This window comes from Oncorhynchus masou, chromosome 16 (genome assembly GCF_036934945.1).
Source record: "Oncorhynchus masou masou isolate Uvic2021 chromosome 16, UVic_Omas_1.1, whole genome shotgun sequence".
NCBI classification, from domain to species: domain Eukaryota; kingdom Metazoa; phylum Chordata; class Actinopteri; order Salmoniformes; family Salmonidae; genus Oncorhynchus; species Oncorhynchus masou.
In genome coordinates, this window is record NC_088227.1 from 16440192 (window position 1) to 16463218 (window position 23027).

Genomic DNA, 23027 nt, shown 5'->3' on the forward strand with positions numbered 1-23027 from the left:
TTTAAAGGACAAAATCAAACAGCAGCATCAATTCTGATGGATTTCTGTGGTGATTTTGATTCATGTTTTGAGAGGTTCATGAATCTGAGATTCATACAATGTAGGTGGTTATATTTCAGCAATCATATCAGATATGCTTTGGCTTTACAGTTGTAAAGATAATCCAGGAATAATTGGAATAACCATGCCAAAGGCAGGCCTTGGTGGCTGCCAGGTGCCAGTCTGTTGACTAGGTACCTAGTAAGTGGGCAGTGACTGACCAGACTGGCTGGCACCCAGATAAGAATATGGGCACAGCTCTTGACAGGTAATGCTGGGAAGCAGTGGTGGTCTTTATCTTGTATTCCATGTTCACAAAGGTAAACACAAGGTAAACATGGCACTTTGGCTGCATCCACTTTGGCTGCTATCAGTCTGGCCCCAAGGCCAGCTAATAGAGGTCTGTAGGCCAGATGAACAGCTCCTGCCTGTGGCCATTTTCCTCCACTGTCAGTGACGTGACGTCTCTGTCTGCCAGTCCCAGTCCCAGGCCAGCAGATGGATTCTGCAGTGCAGGAGAGCAGTGCTGATGCCCCCTCTGCTACCCTACTCGATGACAGCATAGGTCTGTTAGAGGGGGTCACGCCCCCAGCCTAAAAAGGCAAAGCAGAATGCAGCTGGTGCTGCTAACTCTAAGAATAACCCAGGCAGGCAGGGCAGAATAGCCTGGGTTAAGGTTACCTTGAAGCCTCTGTCCCGTCCTAAGCTTCCTGATCTACACCAATCATGGGCAGGGGAAACTTTTAGGCTGGATCCCGAACTCTCCACTGGTCGGCCCTGGAACTTTTCCCCTCGACTTTTTGCTCTCTTCCTGGACATAAACTGAACCTCTTCAGAGACCTTGAGACTGTGACCCTTTGAATTATTTTAAATTGTGATTCTTTAGGGGGGATTAAACATCCAGTCCAGACACCAGGTGTAATATATTTAGGGTCTCTTTGCATGGTCCCATCCTCTCCTTGACGATCAGGACTCAAACAGGATTAGCCCTGAGGCGCTGCATGTATTTTTTTCCACACAACTCTGTTGCTGAAATTACATTTTCAAAACTGCCATGACTGAGGGAGTCGAAGGTACAGTATCTACACAAGTCTAAGTATGTTGTTTACATTTTACTTCCTTATTATAGGTCATTTCATTTGTCATTTTAAATGTTTAAAAACGTGCCATAGTTCCGCAGACGATTTAGAAGCTTCTGAGAAATAGTGGATGTCATGCTAGCATAATTGGCTATTTGCTATGCAGCCTTGAAACACTTGTGACGTCAGCACGGCTTGAAGTATCTAGCACTTCACGTGCACAATCCACGTCCATCATCACTGTTACAACCGAGAAAAGTTGACGTTATCTTACTTTTGGGAATCAAACTTAATGATTCTGTCTGATGTACCTTGTTTTGCCTCCGTCTTACGTCAGTTCCAATAAGAAGGGCCTGATTTGAACCAACTTGAGCCTGGGTGTAAAACTTCTATTCAACAGCAATTCAAATAGACCTAGAAGTGATATCAGAGTATATATTGAGGGCACCCAGGAGAGGATAAGATCATATCAGTGTTTTGTTGGCTGACTCTATCAGACTGTATTACTGGCTCTCAATTTACTGTCCTGAGATTAGTTGTCATGGAGAACTACTTAGGGTTCCCATGACAGGGACGTCAACTTCAGGCAGCAAGAGGTCAGGAAAGAGGTAAAGTAGACGTGTTGAAGCGTACATTCTTTTATTTATTTATTTATTTTTACAGCACATTTGCGTGATGCATTCCATCACTATCCCCACTCCACTACTCCCGGATTCCAGGATAATACAACTCTGTAAATGCCATTACTGTAACCCTGACAAACACACTCAAATGCACATACATAAACACACACACACACACACACACACACACACACACACACACACACACACACACACACACACACACACACACACACACACACACACACACACACACACACACACACACACACAGACACACACACACTGTGCTAGTTGCAGTATGACAGTATGTCATATTGTATTTTGTTGAATCAAAGTGAGAAGAAGCAGGGCATATGGTGTTTGTCTGCAGAGCCTCTTGAGTCAGCATATTGAGGGGACATGGGGGCCCATAATCCCCCATTGCTGACAACAGGGTGCAGGCCATGGCGAAGAGATCCAACAGGTGGCCTGAGCCATGCTGGGCGAATGCACACATGCACTTATTCTCTTTCTGTCTTTCTTTTTTCTCTCTCTTTCAAACTCACGACATACATACGTTCATAAACATGCAACACACAAAAATCAAGGGGGCTGGAACAGCATTTCAGTCGGATACTATCTCTGTCAGGGGCCGACTAAGAAAACACACCAGAGACCCGTGCCACCAGCAACAGCTTCTGTCTGGTTTGCACCGACCTGATTTCACAGTATAAAAGCAGCAGATAACGTTTTAGAGACTGAACACTGCATTCTAACTATTGCACCTTCACAAGAATCAATGGCTTATTCTGACCTAGTCTGCCACATTCTGGTAAATCGATGAGCAGCCTTGTAAAATGAATTCCGCACATAAAGGTCATATGCTGTGTTTGTAAGGAAGCATGGCCAGCCCATCTCTCTCCATTTAACATCAAATCAAATTGCCACGCTACAGAGATTTATATTCATTTAGAGAGAGCTCTTTGATGGCCAAGTCAAAAGATCATAGAGACAACACAATCCACACAAAAAAAGTATATGGATTCCTTTGACACTGTGTACCATACAGTGTAGTACCTTCAGTGTATAGCTATTCCCCTGTCAAAAACTTGTCTCAGTGCAGTCTATTCATGAACTAACCCTTCACTGGGCCTTTATGGTTGGTTCAGCATCAGGCCAACAACCTATCCTTTGTCCTTTCTTCCAGCGCAATCCTTCACCACAACCATGGTCATTGAGAGCAAAAATGGAGAGGCAGGACACCCCCCAGCCAGGGTGACCAAGAGGACCGCCACTGACGACCTGTACACCACCTTCAGTTCCCCTATGGCCTGGATCCTGGTCGTAGCCCTGGTCGTCACCTGGTCTTGTGTGGCCATCATCATGTTTGACCTGATGGACTACAAGGGCCTCACAGGTAAGTCCTGAACCTTTCCTTTCCTCCTATACTGTTCCTACCACCATGCATTGGGGTGTTACTTATCTGTGTTAGGGCTTCGTTTTTGCTTTTTACCTGATACATCATAGGCCTCTGTAGGTTAGAGCTAGGCTTCCTTTTTCCTTGTTTGGGCTCATTAGAATGCAAAGGGGCAGTAGTTTATATGATGCCTCATGCGTTGAGTAATCTTGGTCGTTTAGACTCTGGTTTTAAATGATGTGGATATAGATTTGATCCCATTTTATACTATTTATACAAAGTATGTGGACACCCCTTCGAATGAGTGGATTCGGCTATATCAGCCACACCCGTTGCTGACAGGTGTATAAAATCGAGCACACAGCCATGCAATCTCCATAGACAAGCATTCACAGTAGAATGGCCTTTACTGAAGAGATCAGAGACTTTCAACTTGGCACCATCATAGGATGCCACCTTTCCAACAAGTCAGTTCGTCAAATTTCTGCCCTGCTAGAGCTGCCCTGGTCAACTGTAAGTGCTGTTATTGTGAAGTGGAAAGGTATAGGAGCAACTATGGCTCAGCCGCAAAGTGGTAGGCCACACAAGCTCACAGAACGGGACCACAGAGTGCTAAAAATCGTCTGTCCTCGGTTGCAACACTCACTACCGAGTTCCAAACTGCCTCTGCAAGCAATGTCAGCACACAAACAGTTTGTTGGGAGCTTCATGAAATGGGTTTCCATGGCCGAGTAGCCGCACACATGCCTAAGATCACCATGCGCAATGCCAAACGTCAGCTGGAGTGGTGTAAAGCTGGCCGCCATTGGACTCTGGAGCAGTGGAAACACGTTCTCTGGAGTGATGAATCACGCTTCACCATCTGGCAGTCCAACAGACGAATCTGGGTTTGGCGGATGCCAGGAGAATGCTACCTGCCCCAATGCATAGTGTCAACTGTAAAGTTTGGTGGAGAAGGAATTATGGTCTGGGGCTGTTTTTATGGTTTGTGCTAGTTCGAGTGAAGGGAAATCACTACAGCATACAATGACATTCCAGACGATTCTGTGCTTCCAACTTTGTGGCAACAGTTTGAGGAAGGCCCTTTCCTGTTTCAGCATGACAATGCCCGAGTACACAAACCGAGGTCCATACAGAAATGGTTAATCGAGATTGGTGTGGGAAAACTTGACTGGCCTGCACAGAGCCCTGACCTCAACCCTATCGAAACCCCTTTAGAATGAATTAGAACGCCGACTGCGAGCCAGGCCTAATCGCCCAACATCAGTTCCTAACCTCACTAATGCTCTTGTGACTGAATGGAAGCAAGTCCCTGCAGAAATGTTCCAACATCTAGTGCAAAGCTTTCCCAGAAGAGTGGAGGCTGTTATAGCAGCAAAGGGGGGAGGCCAACTCCTTAATAATGCCCATGATTCTAAAATGAGATGTTCGATGAGCTGGTGTCCACAAACTTTTTGTCATATAGTGTAAATAGTCCCTCTTCTAAGGTGTGTTTAATAATTTAGCCTTAACCTTTAGCTTGGGTGAAACAAGTTCATAGATAATGGCTAAAACAGGCGACAAAGGAATGCAGTGAGCTCAGTGAAAGCAATAAGGCCCAGTAGCTTGTTGTTTCCAGGCTGACACTACTTTATACAACGGCGTGTGGGCTCTCAGGGTAGCCAGGAGCTCATTGTCTGGTTACTAATAGTACTGACAGTGACAAAGACAGATAGGGCATAGCATTGCAGTTTACTGGGCCTGGGCCTTATCTGCAGCAGTTGCTGAGAGGGTTTGGCAGAATTAGCCATGCCTCTCTCCCAGTCAAACAGCTTTGAGTCAAATAGCCAAATAGATTTACTGGTAGATTAGTTTTGAGATGCATTGCTTCAGTCAGTAGGGATGTTATTGTATCACAGAATTATGATTGATATAGTTCATTACAACTGTTGCAGACGTAATGGTGAAAATCTCTGTAGAGGGAATGTGTAATGTATTGTATTCTTTAAAGTTGTTTTCAGTGTGATTTTGTGGTTTAAAAATAAAGTTGTACAATGACAATTTTCAGTGTTTGAGAGTTTGCTGTTTGCCGATCAGTACGTGCGAGAAATTGTCATTGGTGTACATGGATATTTTCTCCATTTTCATGTCATATGCCATTCACATTTCATTTCATGTCAAAGGTCTTCCATGTGAGACCTTGCACATACATTTTTGAAGCAAACTTCAAAAGTGGGCCACCATTGTCACGTACTGTAGATCCGATTAACTCACAAGTCACGATAGTAGTTGAAGGCTGACGAACTCTGGGGGCGTGGAGTCTAGTCTACCAACCCAAAGCCATTCTAGCCTTCACTGAAATCACATGCACCTCACTCCCTTTATTTATTCACTAGAGTTCCGTAGCGACGTTCACTCTCTCATTTCTAATCTAGTTTCCTCCTCTTTTCACCCTGTCCATCCCCATGTGCCATCCTGTTCCCATCCAATAAAAAGATCATACATTATACTGTGACGACCCCTGTTTGCCACCTGGTAAAGACTCTCTGCCTGCAGTGTAGTGCTCATACCCATCTGTGTGTTCGCTTCCGCTCTGCTACTAACAACCTGCATGCTTTAATTGCTGACAGGGAGCAATTGTCACACACTCCAGTCAGTGTTGTGGTGGCTTGATGCTACGCAATAATGGATTAATGTACACATGGTCCATCAAGTGTTGATTCTGGTTCATTCAAGGCTGCACAGGTTACATCTGGTACTAAGTGAGTCTGTACACCTTTTTCACACTAGTAGATTATCGCAATTGAAGTGGACTATTTTGCCTAATAAAACTCACGGTAATACAGAGATAGTGTCTCCATTCTGATAGTAACTCTGATGCCAACCATAATTGTACATACGTTCATAAAGTCAACCATAATCTCCCTATGTGAATAGTTGAGGGCTATAGCTTCCATGAGAAATCATTCACTGAACTGACTCATTTCTGCTTTGTGATTGGAAAGGTATACAGCTAACTTAGTAGTCACTTGATGTGTCATTTAACTAGCTACTATTTACCTTTTTTGTTTGTTTGTAGCTTAACAAAACATACTATAATAACGCTGTAGTGTGTAACGCCGTTGTGTGTAACATTAAAGTAACATTCATTACAAGAACTGTATTTATATGTGCGTGTGTGCGCGCGTGTGTGTGTGTGTGTGTGTGTGTGTGTGTGTCTGTGTGTGTGTGTGTGTGTGTGTGTGTGTGTGTGTGTGTGTGTGTGTGTGTGCATGTGTGTATGTGTGTCTTCAGTCATTACTTGATGTCCAGTGAAATGTGTTTAGTGTATGAAGTGTTCATTTGTGATGAATGTGCTGTAGCTAACTGTACTATTTTAAGTTGGCTGTAGCATTTCCTGCAGCAGCCAATTTCATTTGACCAATTATTACATAACCAGAAAGCTTTAGAATGTATTGAGGCTGCATCACAGTAGGTACTAGAAGGTTAAGCTGTAAAAAATGGCGCAACATTTTGAGTGTTGCATGGTTTTTGTGCCCTTTACATAATTGAGCAAAATAGGCCACCAAGATTATAGGAAAAATAACCATTACATTCACCTGAAATCAGTGCTTGACTTGGACTGAAATAGGTGCCGGTACCCATTTTGGGTGCTGGTACCATTTATATTTAGTTGCAGGAATTCCTCAATATTTTTGAGATAATATTTGATAAGAGGTGCAAGAACTCAAGCAGAAGAACATTTGAGGTGCCAGTACTCAGTTCAGTTGAGCTTCTGCCCAAGTCAAGTACTGCCTGAAATCACTATTATATTACTGTCAAGTGGTCAGGCGTGAGCTTTTTAGTCTGATTTATTTGACAGTGTTATTTAACCTTATTCCCTGGCAACATGATCCCAATTAATTGTGTGCCAATCGCTCCCATGCATCCGGCCTATGTTAACTTTAGTTGCCTTTCCCGTCTCAATTTATACACAATTGCCTTGATGCTAACATCAATAATGGCACATTGAGAGCATATCAGCTTGTGTTGGTGTTATTAACTGTGTGGTATTGAGTAATAAGTCCTTCTGGCCATGGAGAATGCCTTTCTCTTTGATTGAGTTCTGCTTTTGAGAAGGATACACCAATCTGATGTGCTTTAATATTTATAATTGAATATTCTATGTTGCAGATAAGCCTGCAAGGAGAGATATAGATTTCATCTACAATGCATACTACTGAGCATTGAATGTGGCCAATACCGAAGGTCATCTACGGAGGAATGACCTCCTGACCTCCTGAACCATTCCACATGGAATCATGGGAAGGAATTGACGCTGTGGCCATTTCTATCAAAGCCTCTCAGCCGAGTCATAACAATACAAGAGTCTTTATTAGGTGTAGAAGTCAGACTGTAGCTAAACTATACCCTTAACCAATGTATTAAACAGTAGACGTATTAATTGATAGCAAACATACTGGGGTCACGCATCCCTAAATTAGATTAGGGAAACGGGGGTTATGGTTAGCTAAGAATATACCAAGGGATACTGTATGGCACCAGGACAACACATGTGGAATGGGAGGGTGAATCACGACACGAAACCATGGCACGATGGATAAACCTTTGAAAGGAAAAACAGGAGCTATGTACATATTAATAAATTACTAGATTTCCAAAAAAGAACAAACACGTACAGTATAATGTAAATACCCATATGATATAAATCTTATATACGGAAATGGCCTTTGAAGCCACAATCTTTGAGGACAATGTGTAATCTGCACCACAGTAAATGTATGTAGTCAACATGTATCTTAAAAATAAGTAAATTATCTATCAGGTATCAATCTGTTCCAATCGAAAGGGTTGGTAAAATTGGTTTGTAAGACTACACAGTAATAGCGAAAGGAAGTCTCATGTTCTTGCTTTTTAAGAATCGGGTAGCTATGTATAGCACTAGGTCCTCTGTAGGATACCTGAGCGGTGTCACTCTGTCTCTCTCTTTGAGGGATGGCTGTGGGGCTGGATGCCCTTTCTTAGACTGGTCCTCTCTGTTCGTTTGAACCCCTCACTGTCAGAGAGGAGACTACCAGAGACAGTGGAATTAACGGGAATAGCTAGAGTACCTGTCAGTCACCATTTCAAATATTTATAGTACTGGACCCAAGTGGATATACAACATGGAGTTTTGGAATTTGTATTATTAAATGTTTTGTATTTTTGTAGACAGTGTTTAGTGACAGCAGATGTCTTAATTCATCCCCACGCCCATTAAATACTTTACTTTTTGAACACATAAAGAGGTACAGTAACGGGGAAAATGCTAAATGATTTCACCAAGGTCACAAACTAATAGATGTGTGAAGCAAAAGGCTGTCTGCCCTGAGAAATTGGAAAATTAGAAATTACGAACCTGCCCATTACACCACCATTTAGTTGGACAGCAAATGGGTACTAAAATTGCACTTTTAATAAGATGCAATTTTTCCCACCATGACATTTCAATAAAGGGCGACACTGTGAAAATTAAATACTAAACCAACATTTTGGAACAATGGGCAAGAGTCCTGGCTGTGAGGAAATGGAATTCCCCTTGATGTGCACTGCATAGCCTGGGAGGCGTCCAATTGGAGTTGAATCAATTCTATTGCCATGCCTCCATTGCTTCCCGTTAGAGAGAGGGGGGTAGAGGGAGAGGGGGAGAGAGAGGCAGGGGAGGATAGGGAGCGTGAAAGGGAGGAGAATGAGAGAGAGAGGGAGGAGAGGGAGCGAGAGAGGGGGGGTAGAGGGAGAGGGGGAGAGAGATGCAGGGCAGGATAGGGAGCGTGAAAGGGAGGAGAAGGAGAGAGAGAGGGAGGAGAGGGAGCGAGAGGGGGGGGTAGAGGGAGAGGGGGATAGAGAGGCAGGGGAGGATAGGGAGCGTGAAAGGGAGGAGAAGGAGAGAGAGAGGGAGGAGAGGGAGCGAGAGAGAGGGAACACAGTGCTTTCATTAGCTCCTTCAACTTCCTGCTAAAGAGGGACACCTGCAAACTGGAGCCTGACGGACGTGGTGTCAGAGACCTCCTGAATACAGGAATGAATGTGTTGCCAGGTGACATGGTGCTAGTTATACTGCCACCCACACTTCACTGGTTTCTCTAAACTAAACCCTCCAAAGTGTTTTGGAACAATCCACATACCCTTTCCGTAATGAGGGACTTAGTTTGGAGGGTTGATTCCATTTCCACTCCCAAGTCCCTTGCCTTCTTTACCACTTCTTTCAGGTTAATATGTAATTTATTTCTGTGGATTTAGTTGCAGTCTCCATGCCAGGAATCAGTGTAGATAGACTACAATGTGAGGGGTTCAAATGCACAAGCATAGAGGGATATATTTTTTTCTGCTTTATGACGTAGGTTGAAGTGCCAATCAAACAAATGCCACTGAATTAATTAGTATTCATTGGTATTCCTAGTTGGAGTCAATTTCACATTGTTACTCAATGCCATGAATTTTGATGTACTACTTCAAATCACAGCATTATGTTATTGCACATAATTTTTTGGAACAAATTAATCAAGTCAATGAGAATACATTTCAAATAAAAACATGCCAAGCACAGAGGAAGAACTGTTGTTATAGCAGATTCAATAAAGAGTGAAAGACATACTGTGTTTGCTATGGTTACAGCACAGCATGTTGCTGTTCTGTCCTGTTTCTCACTCCTATTGCACTATGGGTGTTTACTGTTCGTATGTTGATGTGTTCTCCACACTACGGCCGATCTTTAACTCCATTGTGATGAACGTCTATGTGATGACGTTGAATTCTTCTGTCACCATACGGTGGTTGTGAATCGTGAGTAAATTGTGTCTCTGTGCCATTGTTTCTTCTGGTAAGACTGTCCAGTACTTCCTCCCAGAATGCATCACTCTGGAGTCTGTTCTCCCCGCATTGATCATGTGCATGTGATGGAGACTGTTCACTGTCCCTGTCCCTGTGCCACTGCTTATGTACCTCTCCTCCTAACAGGGGTCTCCCCACCTCCCGCTGTCAGGAAAGTAATTAAGGATGCAGGAAGGTCTAGAGGCAAGCCATTATATTATGCTTTTAACTTTGTCGTGCTGATTAGAGGCCTCTGAGGCCCTTAGTGAGTTTGGGTTGACATACTGTAGCAACTAACTTTAAAGGAGAAGATACAACTAATGAATTTAATAAAATGAAAGATAATACAATTGATTATAAGCGACTAATATAGCAAGTAATCAGTCCATTAACTCATGTTATGACAAATACCTTTGTATACATTTGAATTAAGCCTTTAGATATTGTCTTTAGCTGAAACATCTATTTGTTTCCGAATTGCATAGACAATTAATTCCCACGTGAATATTTTCAATTCCAGGAACCAAAATGTTCCTTTTGTTGAATTTGGCTGCATCAACCGTGTTTCCTTAACCCACTCAGTTTGATTCAACACGACTATGGATTAAATAACTAAGAATCACTCTCTTCTGAATATCAGTAATACTGCTTTGATATTTGATCACTGGAGAGCACTATAGAGTCTAAAATGCAATCTCTAAAGACCAGTCAGTCATATTCTGCTGAGAGTTGTCACTAACGCAGTGCTGGGCTACACTCCGCTGGCAGTGGTGTCTGACATGTCCTGTAGTGTGTTGCATGTTTACCTGTCATGAATGCCTATTGCCTTCTGTATGTCTCTGCCTCCGACGAAATGGAAATGTCTGTCTCACGCCGTTTGCCTGCACTGCACAGCAGAAAGCCGTAAAGAATGGCGCAACAGAGGGTGGTCTACACCATATACTCCAGCAGACATTTGAAGTTACCCATTGGACCATGGATGGACAGAGGATATGTTATACTACATCACATTGGTTCTAGTTGATTAGTTCCAAGCTATAGTTAATAGCCATGTACACATTCATCTTCATACCTGTAGTCTATATTGCTGAATTTGTTTCTGGGTATAAATGAATTTGCTGTGATCTGCCTTTGTTCTCATATTGTTCTCTAAATGCAGAACATTTGAACAGTGTGCAGTATGAGTCAAATGACTGTTTTTATCGTGTATAATATAATGCGGTGGTAATGAATGAGGTATTCCTTAAGTCTTTTAGTCCAGGTTTAAGTGTGTGTAGAGAAAGGGTGTGTGTAAATGCATGCTGGCTATATTGTGCTATTAAATCTTGGCTCACACAGCCTGTTCACCACACTCTCAGGAAGCATTCAGCATATCAGCTCGGACCCCATGAAAGTGGTGAATGAGGCGGTGGAGGAGTCCACTGACTGGGGCAAACTGCTTCTGACCGTTGTCTCCAGCCTGGTAGCACCCGAGGAGGAGGAAATCGAAGGTATATTTCACAAGTTGTCTCTTGAGCTACCCTAATAATAGAGGAAACAACAGCAACAACAGTAGCATAACAACCGAACCACCATGGTATTTCAAAAAGAGAAAAAGGGCTGACCCGCTGTGACTTGACCAGTCACCTGGCAGGTCATGCCACATTCAACGTCAAGCCGTTTGATTTGTACCATTTCACATCTATAGGTTCACATATTCAGTTAATGGCTCGGCTGTAACAATTCAGCCCTTAAGTCTGTATGGTTAAGGGTGCGATGCAGGATAAATCTGGCAGATTGAGAATCTGTGAACCATAGCCAAGCTTCTTTCCAAGGCTAGCTTGTGGTTTAATAAACACTCAACACACGACTGTGTGTACCACACATATCAACCCGACGCTGTTTATCATATCTCATAGTAGATGATGTATTGCAATATTAAATACAGCACCACGTCCATCTGTACAAGCTTAGAACAGAGACGTAGGAGGTGACATTCATTCCCAAACCCGAACTCCAAAACTAAAGAACGGGACACTGTTTTCCAGCCTTCCACGCGGAAGAATTTTGAAGGGGAAGAACAAGGCTCTCGACCTGCAGCGTGACACTTTTATCTCCTGTACCACATTTGTGTGTGACTGTTCTATAAAAAATAAAGTCATCCAAAGAAAGCAGAAATCACCTCTCTCTCTCATCAATCCCTTGCTTGTGTCTTTTCACCACCCACTGTGCTCGCCACGCTCACTTTAATGTGCACATCTCATCTCCAAGCTTGCTCCAAACCATCATTATCAACATTGAAATACTCAGCAGTTCATGTTACGTGTCTTTCACAACAACATCAGCTCATGCAGTTTACACCATGTTAGCTAAAGGATATCTGATATAACCAAGGTGCTAATCTCAATTCCTTAGTTTAGCCTAAGATTCAGCTGGGTATTAAATGCATTTTTACCAGCCCTATTGAAACAGGAAGGCAACTTGACGTCCGGTATTCAATCTCAATGACAACCTAGCAATTTACTTTTATAAGAGGAGCTCTAAGCATACCACATTGTGGAGGACAACTACTGTACGACAGTCCAGGGACAAACCTCCTGCTAAACAGTAATGATTTGTGGCAGAGGAATGAACGCACAACAGTGTGATTTGGCAGAGCAAATGTTTTCAGTCAATTAAGCAGCAGCACCACACATACAGTAGGCCTACAGCAGCCATAACTGAATCACAGTACAGAATATTAATATAGGCAAACTTACATTTGTTGTGCAGTAAAGGGAACGCATCATTTAGGCACTGATTTGAGTCCCAATGAAGAAACCAGTGTAGTTTTAATATGAACACACCAATGAAGTTAGAGCTGGAGTGAATCAATTAGAACCTACACAGACAGACTAACTTTATACAGGCATCTGCTGCATTATTGTTGTTTTTATAAATCATACCATATGCCATTCATTACCAGGATGCACACACACACTGTTATTAGGTCACTTCCATAAGGACATTATTTCAGGTGATAGTATTATGCCGTCCGGGGATCAACAGTACCTCTGGCCTTTGAGCAGGGACCTTCTGCCAAGGCCAATAGAGTGCGTTAAAATGTAAAAGGTACAAGTAGGTATTGGGTAAAAACATGCATTAGGAAACAGGCACATAATGCACATTTGAGTTCATTAACAATACAAAATGAACATACTGTATTGTATACATTCAGTATGACAGTAGCTCATCATCCAATGGTGTCTGCCAGACAGACTAAAGTTTCTGCGTATCTTAACTGACCACTCTGCATCCCTCCTTGCCTCGGTCACATCGCAATCACACACACAAACACACGCACGCGCACGCACGCAAACACACACACACACGCGCACAACTGTGACCTCTGCTCCCTGTTAAATGATGGAGAGAGTGAGTCTGTGGAGGGGTGGAGGTGCAAGACAAAGGGAGATAATAGAGAAAGAGAGAAAGCAAGAGGGAATGGTCATCCCCACAATGGCTATGCATAGCTCAGTGGACTAATGCAGAAAGATGCTGACCTGCCTGGCGGTTTGACAGCTGTCTGTGAGTTACGACTCAAAGGGCAGAGACTATTTCGGTCTCATTTTAGAGTAGCTACTCTAAAACAGGCACACTGTCTCACTGTAGCCTAGCCACTCTAACCACTCTCAGGGCACAGTATAGCTTCCAGGTCATGACACCAAAGCAATGCCAACTTCCTAATAGAGAGTCATAGCACCAAATAACAAATTATTAAATACATTTCATCCCTGGCCTCAGGATAAGCTTTAAAATATTATTTGTTGCTTTAATTTATTTACACAACCTGGAAACTTTATCCCTCAGGCTAATGTGCTTTGAAAGGAGCTATATCTCAAACACATCCCCAAAACATCAAACACACCCTGGAGAACGAACATTTTCCTCTCACCCAACTTCTGAGGGGAAAAAAATTCATCATAATGTGAATATCTGCTATTCATAGCTCATGCCGGTTTAGCACAAATGAGGTTGGTGTATTTTCAAATCTCCTTTGAAGAATGGCTGACTAGTCCAATCATTTCACTAAATCCACCTTTGCTCTGAGATGCATAGTAAACCAAATGTAGCCTACTAGCTGTTGTTGCTGTTGTTGTGTAGCCTACAGTACCGCTTTTCATTGAGTTGACTTGTACTCTTTACTGATTTTTAGTGATTTTTAAGAGTGGAGAATAAGCTGCCTGCAGCTGAAGAAAAGCCTTTCTTCCACTCTGATCCACATTCATAATTTATTCTGCCTTCATCAATGTTTTATTAGATCTATTTGGTTGGTTCCTTTCTTAAGCTGACATCTTTTTCGCCCATCTGCTATTTAGGTGAGCTACACCCAGTTAAGAAAAAAGGTTTGTATTCATGCATCTATTCATTTTGCCGTTTACTTATTCATCAATGTATTATAAAAGCCATCTTCCTTCGTGCTCTTTATGCCACAGCTGTTAGGGAAAGGAAATCTTCTCTTTGTCGATAAACGCTTCCTGGCTATAGTGCTATTGTCAGTCAATGTGAACGCTAACTCTTCTGCCTGCTTCTCTACATCCTGTTTCCTTAATTAAAGGACTGACACAAAGCTACAGGTTATTGTGAGGACTTGAGCTTGGCTTTAGAGTTTAGCAGGCGTCCGCATGACCTGAGATAACAAAATTCACTTATCCGGGCCACTAATGACGCTTTGGGAGTGAAAGCCTTGTTTCTTTCAGCAAGAGCTTACACGTGCTGCGCGATTAGTCACTCCAAACCTGCTGCTGAAATGCAGGGTCACTGCATGGAGTCAGACTGACAAGACCGACACCATTTGTAATCTGCTGTACAGATGTAGGATCTTAATTTGATCGCCCAGTTGCAGGAGAACTTTCCTGCAATGCAGGACATTTTTAAACTTGTAGTGTATTTGTGGTTTAAAAAGGCTTCTGAAGTTTGTCATTTCCACTTAGAAATTACAGACTTGATTTTCAACCCATACAAAAATGTCCATGAATTATAATCCACATAATAATTCACATTTCCGGTTGCTGCAGGATCCTGCTATAGTAAGCTGTCACGTATTAAGATCCTACATCTGTAAAATATGCTTTACATGCTTGGCTGTGCGAGAGACGCTAACAGAATGTAGGCCTAAATCTCTCTTAACACACTGCTGTCTAATACCTAAGGATTCAGCCCTTCTATCCTTCTCTATGGTATTTTGAAACCATTCCATGCTTATTTTCCCACCGCTTATCTACACTATGCCATTCCCCTCACACTCTTTCGAAGCCCTCACATCATTGACAAAACGAACAAGCAAAAAAAAATTAAAGATTGTCTAATGAAATTATGCGTGTTTTTGTTTTTTATGACCTCATCAAATTGGAACATTTCAACATTGATTAATGTAGGTTAGCTGTTCCAAGTTTTAGGACTTGAACAGGTGATACAGGCTGCGGTTAATGGGGTAGATTTTGTGGAGTGTGATATTTTATGGATGTTCACCTTGGCACTTACCTGTAAAACCATCCCAAAAGATATACGATGGTTCGTTGAAGAGGAACAAGCTGAGGCTGAAGGTACCATGGCCATGCTTTCCATGTTTATAGGTAAACATACACGTAGATGTTTACTATATGTAAACTACATTAGCTCTAATGTAGTTCAACTGGAATGACAACGTAGCAAATACACAAACCGGTAAGCACACTCAATGGTTATTTACTCTAATCATGCTATTGCGCAGTGCTTTTGTTGTTTTGTGGCTTTGCTAAAATGCGTACTTTTCCTCCGCATAAGCATCGTATTAACTTGGTTACTTCCATCCGTAGTCACACGTTGTGTACTTGTCAAGGAAGGTGGATAGTGTTTTAATAATTGTTTTGTGTTCTAAACTCTTGCTGTTGGAATCCCCTTCCGTCCTACCTCATAGCTGCATTCCTACCGTCCAGAAAACAAGGTCTGTGCCCTCCTGTTCTTTATATGATGCTCATATTGAAAACTCATTTTTCAGGAAATAACATCAGGCATGTGATGATGATTGATACATCTTTTATGGGATTGAGGCATTTTGCTGCGTGATGTATGTGGTCATTTGCGCTGTCGCCAGAGCAACTTTTGGAAAATGGGGGCTAATCCTGTCAATAATTGCGATGTAATGTGATATTACTAGCCTGTACCTGTGTGTAACTGCTGGCTCTATTTGTTCCCAGACACCGTAATTATACTCCCAGAAGCTACTCTAGACAACTTGTCCAATAGCCTTAATTCATGATCACTGTAATATATGGTCAGTACATGTCTTCTCGATGTTGATTTTGTTGTAGGAAAAATCAAATAGTACAATTAAATTCAGTGAATACACATTTCAACTGTCGTAGTCGATTGCAGTTGTTAAATAGACTACTACAGTTTCTCTCGGTGTATCTTATTATTTGGTAGTACTATGGTACACATAGTATTAGTTAAGAACACAACTAATTTGTGTGAGCATGAATTCACCAATACTGCATCTTGTAAACACATGTTTCAATGTGAATACTGCCCTGCAAACAATAATGAGTATTTAGGACGTCCCTGGGACAATATGAAATGGCCGCCTAAAGTCTTCACGGCGTTGTGTCATGGTCCTGTGGAGGTTTTGTCTAGTTCCCGGCTTGTTCAGAGGACGTCCCCAATGATGTTTATAGGACGTTCTTAGAACATTTTGTCATGGTCCCCTGGATGTTTTTATCTACTACCTGGTTGGTTCCGGGGATGTCCTCAAGGACATTTATAGGATTCTCGTTCTGTCATGGTCCCCGAGAGGTTTTGTGTAGTTCCGGGCTTGATCCGGGGACGTCACCTGATTCTTGCAAAGAAACGCTCACACCTTGTTACTGTTTTTACTGTTGTTACGCCAATGTTTGTAAACAAAGACAATGTCAAGAAAACACTATAAATGTCCACAAATACTATATAGCCTTAAAACATCTTTAAAACCCCCAAAGGTTGATGTCCGTGCCCCTGCGGAAATTAGCATTAGCATTAATTAGCTTTTTTTAAAAATCCCCATAACAATCCAACAAGCTAAAGCTCGAGATATCTGTTTAGTGCAAAAAAATATATCTGACCTTTCTTATACCTCTCAGATATAGGACAGACACTTCAGAACAAACTTCCTTTTCATATTCTTTGGGGACTATCTGTTGTTCCATGTAGTGAATTGGTTATTCAATGCATTTGTATGGGCTCAAAGCAGTAAGGCCATAATATTGATTTTTTGATTATTCAAGCAGTAAGGCCATAATATTGATTTTTTGATTCTTCAAGCAGTAAGGCCATAATATGTATTTTTTGATTCTTCAAGCAGTAAGGCCATAATATTTGTTTTTGATACTTAAAATTCTAAATGAAATATCAAAATGGTCCTTGGCACGACCTTCTTAAAACAATTCCGTATAGCTTAGTAGAACCCCCACCATGGATGGTCAGTCCCTTGCGTACATAGCTCTGTATGAATTTGAGAGTGATGACATTTCTCCAGCCCTAACCCTCAGTTCTTTACTAAAATGGGATTACTGCTGATTGCTGCTTTAATTGTTCACAGGACTTTGTATTGTTTGGTTTTTGTTCTGTTGTGTTGTGTTTGTTTTTTTTGGTCTGGGGTTTTATATGTTTTGGATTGCTTTTCATACCAAACATCAGCATCATAACCATGAGAGTATTCTCCCTCACTACCACAGAAAATAACAACTCTTCACTGACAGAATTACTCTTTGTGAATTGACCATTTCTGAACTATTATTTTCCTCAAACAAGTCAACATCTGCAAGTATATCTATATATGCATTTGTCATTTTGTATAGAGGCAGTATTTGACGTGTCCTGCATGGAACACTGTCATTATGTTTACGCCACTGCTGCAATGTACAGTAATGTAGAGAAAGCATTACATTGGCCATGTTTATGATATGAAATAATGATAACGGTAGCACAGCACATACAAACTGAGATATTCATGTTGTGTAAACTCACTACTAGGTGTATATGGCTCAGGTGAGCAGAGAGCAGCTTGTCAGGTGTAAGCATTATAGTACACAATAAAGATATTGTGTTAATTGTGTTGCAGTGTGTTGTGTTGTCTTGAAAATAATGAATGATGGGCATTATTGTTATCTTTTTGGTTACGGCCCACTGCACTGAATGTCCCTTTTACTCTGTTAATTCTGTAGTTGCAGGGATGTTTGCCGAGGAAAAGGAACCAGTTGCGGAAGTAGAGGAGGAGGAGGAGGAGGAAGAGGAAGATTATGTAGATGAAGTGGAAGATGAGGAAGAGGATGGAGAGGATGAGGATATGGAAGATGAGGAAGAAGATGATGAGGAAGAGGAGGAAGAGGATGAGGAAGCAGCAGCTGAGGCCGAGGTAGATGAGGATGATGATGATGATGATGATGGTGAAGCAGATGAAGAGGACTCTGCTGCAGCGACTGAAGAAGATGATGATGAGGACGAAGAGGTGGCTTCAGAGGCTGATGATGAGGAGGAAGAAGTTCCTTCAAAGGCTGATAATGAGGAGGAGGATGATGAGGAGGAGGAAGAGGCTGCTCCACATGCTGATTATGAGGAGGAGGAAGAGGCTGCTCCAGAGGTGGCTGCTGCCGAGGCTGATGATGAGGAAGAGGAGGAGGAAGAAGCAGCTGCAGCTGATGAGGTGGCAGAGGAAAGTGAAGGTGAAGATGAAGCTGCTGCAGGGGTCATTGCTGAGATTGATGAGGATGAGGGCCCCATTCTGATTGATGTTGATGACACAGAGACAGACACTTCTGTTGGAGATGATGGAGAGGAGGATGACACCATAGCTGAAGCTGAAACTGAAGCAATTACAGATGAGGATGCCAGTGATGCTGCTGCTGCTTCCACTGATGATGATGATGGTGATAATGAAGAGGATGAAAATGCTGTAGCTGTTCCTGCTGCTGCTGCCAGTGATGAAGCCACAGATGATGCTCCTGTTTTGACTGCAGATGATGATGATGTTGATGAGGAAGATCATAGCATATATGTTGATCAAACAGATGATGATACTAAACCCATTGACCTAGAAGATGACGATGATAATCTTGATGATAGTGAGGATATGGATATCTCAGACACATTAGCTGAGGATACAACTGATGACTCTACAGATTTAGAGGACACTGATGATGATGATGATGACATCGACAAAACAGTTGAGGATTCAGGAGAGACTGTTAGAGATGTCGCATACATTTCTGATGACACAGAAGACGATGATGATGATGATGATGATGATGTGAAGGATTCAGCTGAAGAGATCGGCAAAGAAGATGACGATGAGGATAATGAAATCATAACCGAAGCCTTTGATAGCTCAGCACCTGAAGAAGATGATCTATCCAAGGATGATGACGATGATGATGATGACCTTCTTTTGACAGGTACTGACCAATAACTTTCATTACACTGATGTTTCATCATCATGCATAACCCTTATACCTGTGTAGTAAATGAGAAAGATAATATCATTAATACATTGTTATCAACTAACTAGTCAGAATTAAAACGAGCTGTCTTTTTCACAGGGTACATTATTGATATTACCATTCATGATTAGTACCAGACTGAAATCTGATATACAATATTGATAAGCGTTAAAATGTGTCTGAATATTACACACTTTTTACTGATCCATAATATAACAATATGTCTTAAAACAAAAGCTTTCTTAGAGTTACTGTCACATTATACAGCATCGCAAAAAAAATATATATTTTTTATCCATGAGTGATGGCTGGTGATTTATCATGGTGTTAGTCCAATAATTAATACATATTGTTCATGGAATCAAGGCCTTCAATCATATTGATATATTTAGCATTAATTGTTACCTAAAGACTGCCCATGATATTTAAAATTATATTAAATTATGATATTTGACACAGATAATATAAAGAATGTAAGGAAGCCTCATGATGGAAGGATGGAAGACATATGAATACAGTAATACAATAGTACAATTAATGAGTATAATCATTTTGTTATTGACAACCACCGTGGCACAGGGAGATACAGTAAAAACAAAATATGATCTTCTGTTCCTCAGTACATAATGACATTTTACATTTCAATGGCAACCACCAAAGAAGATGGTGGTTGCCTGGGTAATCAGATTCTTTCTCTCTCTGTAACAGGGCCTGTGTAGATTGTATTTTTCCCAATATCAGGCTGATGAGCTACCACAACAAAACAGGAAAAATTATAACACATTATTGTTTTCGTGACCAGTGGTGTAAAGTACTTAAGTAAAAAATACTTCAAAGTACTACTTAAGTAGTTTTTGGGGTATCTTTATTTTACTATTCATATTTTGAAGAAAATAATGTACCTTTTACTCCATACATTTTTCCTAAGACCCAGAAGTTCTGTTTATATTTTGAGTGCTTAGCAGGACAGGAAAATGGTCTAGTTCACCCACTTATCAAGAGAACATCCCTGGTCATCCCTTCTTTCTCTGATCTGGTGGACTCACTAAACAAACACAAATGCTTCATTTGTAAATTATGTCTGAGTGTTGGAGTGTGCCCCTGGCTAACCGTAAAAAAATGTACAACATAAAAAATAGTGGCGTCTGGTTTGCTTGATATAAGGAATTTGAAATGAGTTCTACTTTTGATACTTAAGTATATTTTGGCAATTACATAGACTTTGACACTTAAAACCAAATACTTTTTGACTCTTACTCAAGTAGTATGTTACCGGGAAACTTTTACTTGAGTCATGTTCTATTAAGGTATCTTTACTTTTACTCAAGTATGACAATGGGTACTTTTCCACCACTGTTCGTGTCACACATTTTTTTATGTTCTGGTTTAGATAAATCGGAAAGAGTCTTATTTGCACGTATTTCAAGATGATACACAGGTTAGGTTTGGCAACGAACCCACCAAGACATGAGTATTAATTACATCAGGTGAGGAGATGTGTGTGGCCATGCATGTTCTGAGGGGTTCTGATAGAAGTCCCTGTATTCATGCTGTGTAGATCAGAGGATAGCAGCTGCTGTTGCTCTGTAGGGTTGCCAGCCCACTATCCCTTTAAGGCATTGGGTACCAGAGTCAGCTTTCATGTGTGAACTTGCCACTTACCAAACTACTCTGGCTAGCTATTTTTTACTCCAGCAGTTGAAGTTGGCAGAGTATTGTAGTAGGTGTTGTAGAAACAATAGTATTTTACTCATGATTTTTGAAACGGATTATAATTCATTATCTTATATCATATTTGTTTATCATAATTACTCACCACAGGCACATATTTTACTAAATGTCCCCATAGTCTAGCTTTAATTGTTAGTAATAGTGTAATAGTTAGTAATGGTTTAATAGTGTAATATTTAGTAATAGTTTAATAGTTAGTAATAGTGTAATAGTTGGTAATGGTTTAATAGTTTAATAGTTAGTAATAGTGTAATAGTTAGTAATCGTGTAATAGTTAGTAGTAGTGTAATAGTTAGAAATAGTGTAATAGTTAGTAATAGTGTAATAGTGTAATAGTTAGTAATAGTTTAATAATTAGTAATGGTTTAATAGTTAGTAAAAGTGTAATAGTTAGTAATAGTTAAATAGTTAGTAATAGTGTAATAGTTTAATAATTAGTAATAGTCTAATAGTTACTAATAGTGTAATAGTTCATAGTACTATAGCAGTAGTATATTACTAATGACGCTGACTTGAGTAAAGATACTTAATTTCTTCCCTCTTTGTAAAAATGTTGAACCTCGAATTTGCTATCTAAATACTTTTCGCTATACTTAAACGTTATCATGCAATGTACCAGTGCTCATAGATTAGTCTATTCATATTGAAGTCATCATGATATTTATTGCCAAAAGATGCCATGAAATGCGCCACTTGAAAGGCCCCGGATTAGATTTTCTAATATGACTTATTGCATGCATTACAGTAACACCGCCCATTGAAGAAAAGTAACCACACCTTCTGAAGAGCCTAAAGAGAGGGAAGTATAGGAGGAAAAGACAGAGGAGATCGCAGATGCAAATGAACCATCGTTTCATGCTTTTCTCACTCGTGGAGGTCAAATGTGTACCAAATGTTATGTAACCTACTGATGTTAGTAGCATATTATTCCATTGAAAGTCGACATGACCTTTACAAAAGCTGGATAATATCCCCTAACGTTAAGTTTGGTTCTGCATTGATGCATTGAATCCTGGCAAAACTATTTAGCTCCAGCTGTGAATATATTCTCAGAGATCATCCTTTCAAAAGCACCGGAGGAGGAGGAGACTGAGGAACCATCTGCTGAACCAGAGCTGACAATAGAGGAAGCTCTGGAAGAGAAGGTAGTGGAGGAAGGGACAGCAGAGCCCAAACCTGAGGAGGAGGTAGAACCCATCACTGAACGAGAGGGGTTAGCACCAGTGCCCAAGAGGGTATTACCTAAACCCGAGGAGGTAGAACCTACAGCCGAAGGTAAATAAAAAGAGAGGGTTGATGTTAGACACGGGATGAGAAGAGATAAGAAATAGGTCGAAGAAGAGAAAAGTGTCATGTTCCATAGCAATTTATCTATGTCATGTGTTCAATTAATTGTTGTACAGATATTGAACAGAGTTGACAGCGTACAGTCGGCGTGCTTGAATAGAGGGAACGAGGGAGTAGAGTAGGAGGAGCAGGGGGGTGGGAGTGGAGAGAAAGGCTTTAGGCCACTTCTTTGATCTCTCTCCATCTTCTACATTACTCATTCTCCCATCTGTTCTCTTCTATCAATATGAAATATATGTCTGGTGGTTGGCATGTCTGCACAGAAGACTGTGTCACAGGCTGTGTCACTAACTACCTCAGAGACCTGATCAATAACAGTGGTCTGGCTTTGAATTTTTTTTTAACTTTACCCTTACGGCTTTAGTTCAGCACTCCATCTCTATTCCTGAATCATCTTATGGAGAAAGAAATGCATGGAGAAGGATGTTTACTCTTTTGTTACCTTTACTTTAACATATTTGCAAAATGGTCAACAACATTCAAACGGGCAAATTAAAATATGACCAAAAAA

At 41.1% G+C, this 23027-nt stretch overlaps 1 protein-coding gene across 1 annotated transcript; it reads left to right on the forward strand.

Moving 5' to 3' along the window:
* The first annotated feature begins 686 nt into the window (after nt 1–686).
* Nucleotides 687–22589, forward strand: LOC135557269 (uncharacterized). The gene is made up of 7 exons (XM_064990464.1): nt 687–1112; nt 2931–3140; nt 10116–10172; nt 11327–11458; nt 18167–19393; nt 22223–22444; nt 22573–22589. The coding sequence occupies exons 1-7, from the start codon at nt 1094–1096 to the stop codon at nt 22587–22589; spliced, it is 1884 nt and encodes a 627-aa protein (XP_064846536.1). The 5' UTR covers nt 687–1093.
* Nucleotides 22590–23027: the final 438 nt, after the last annotated feature.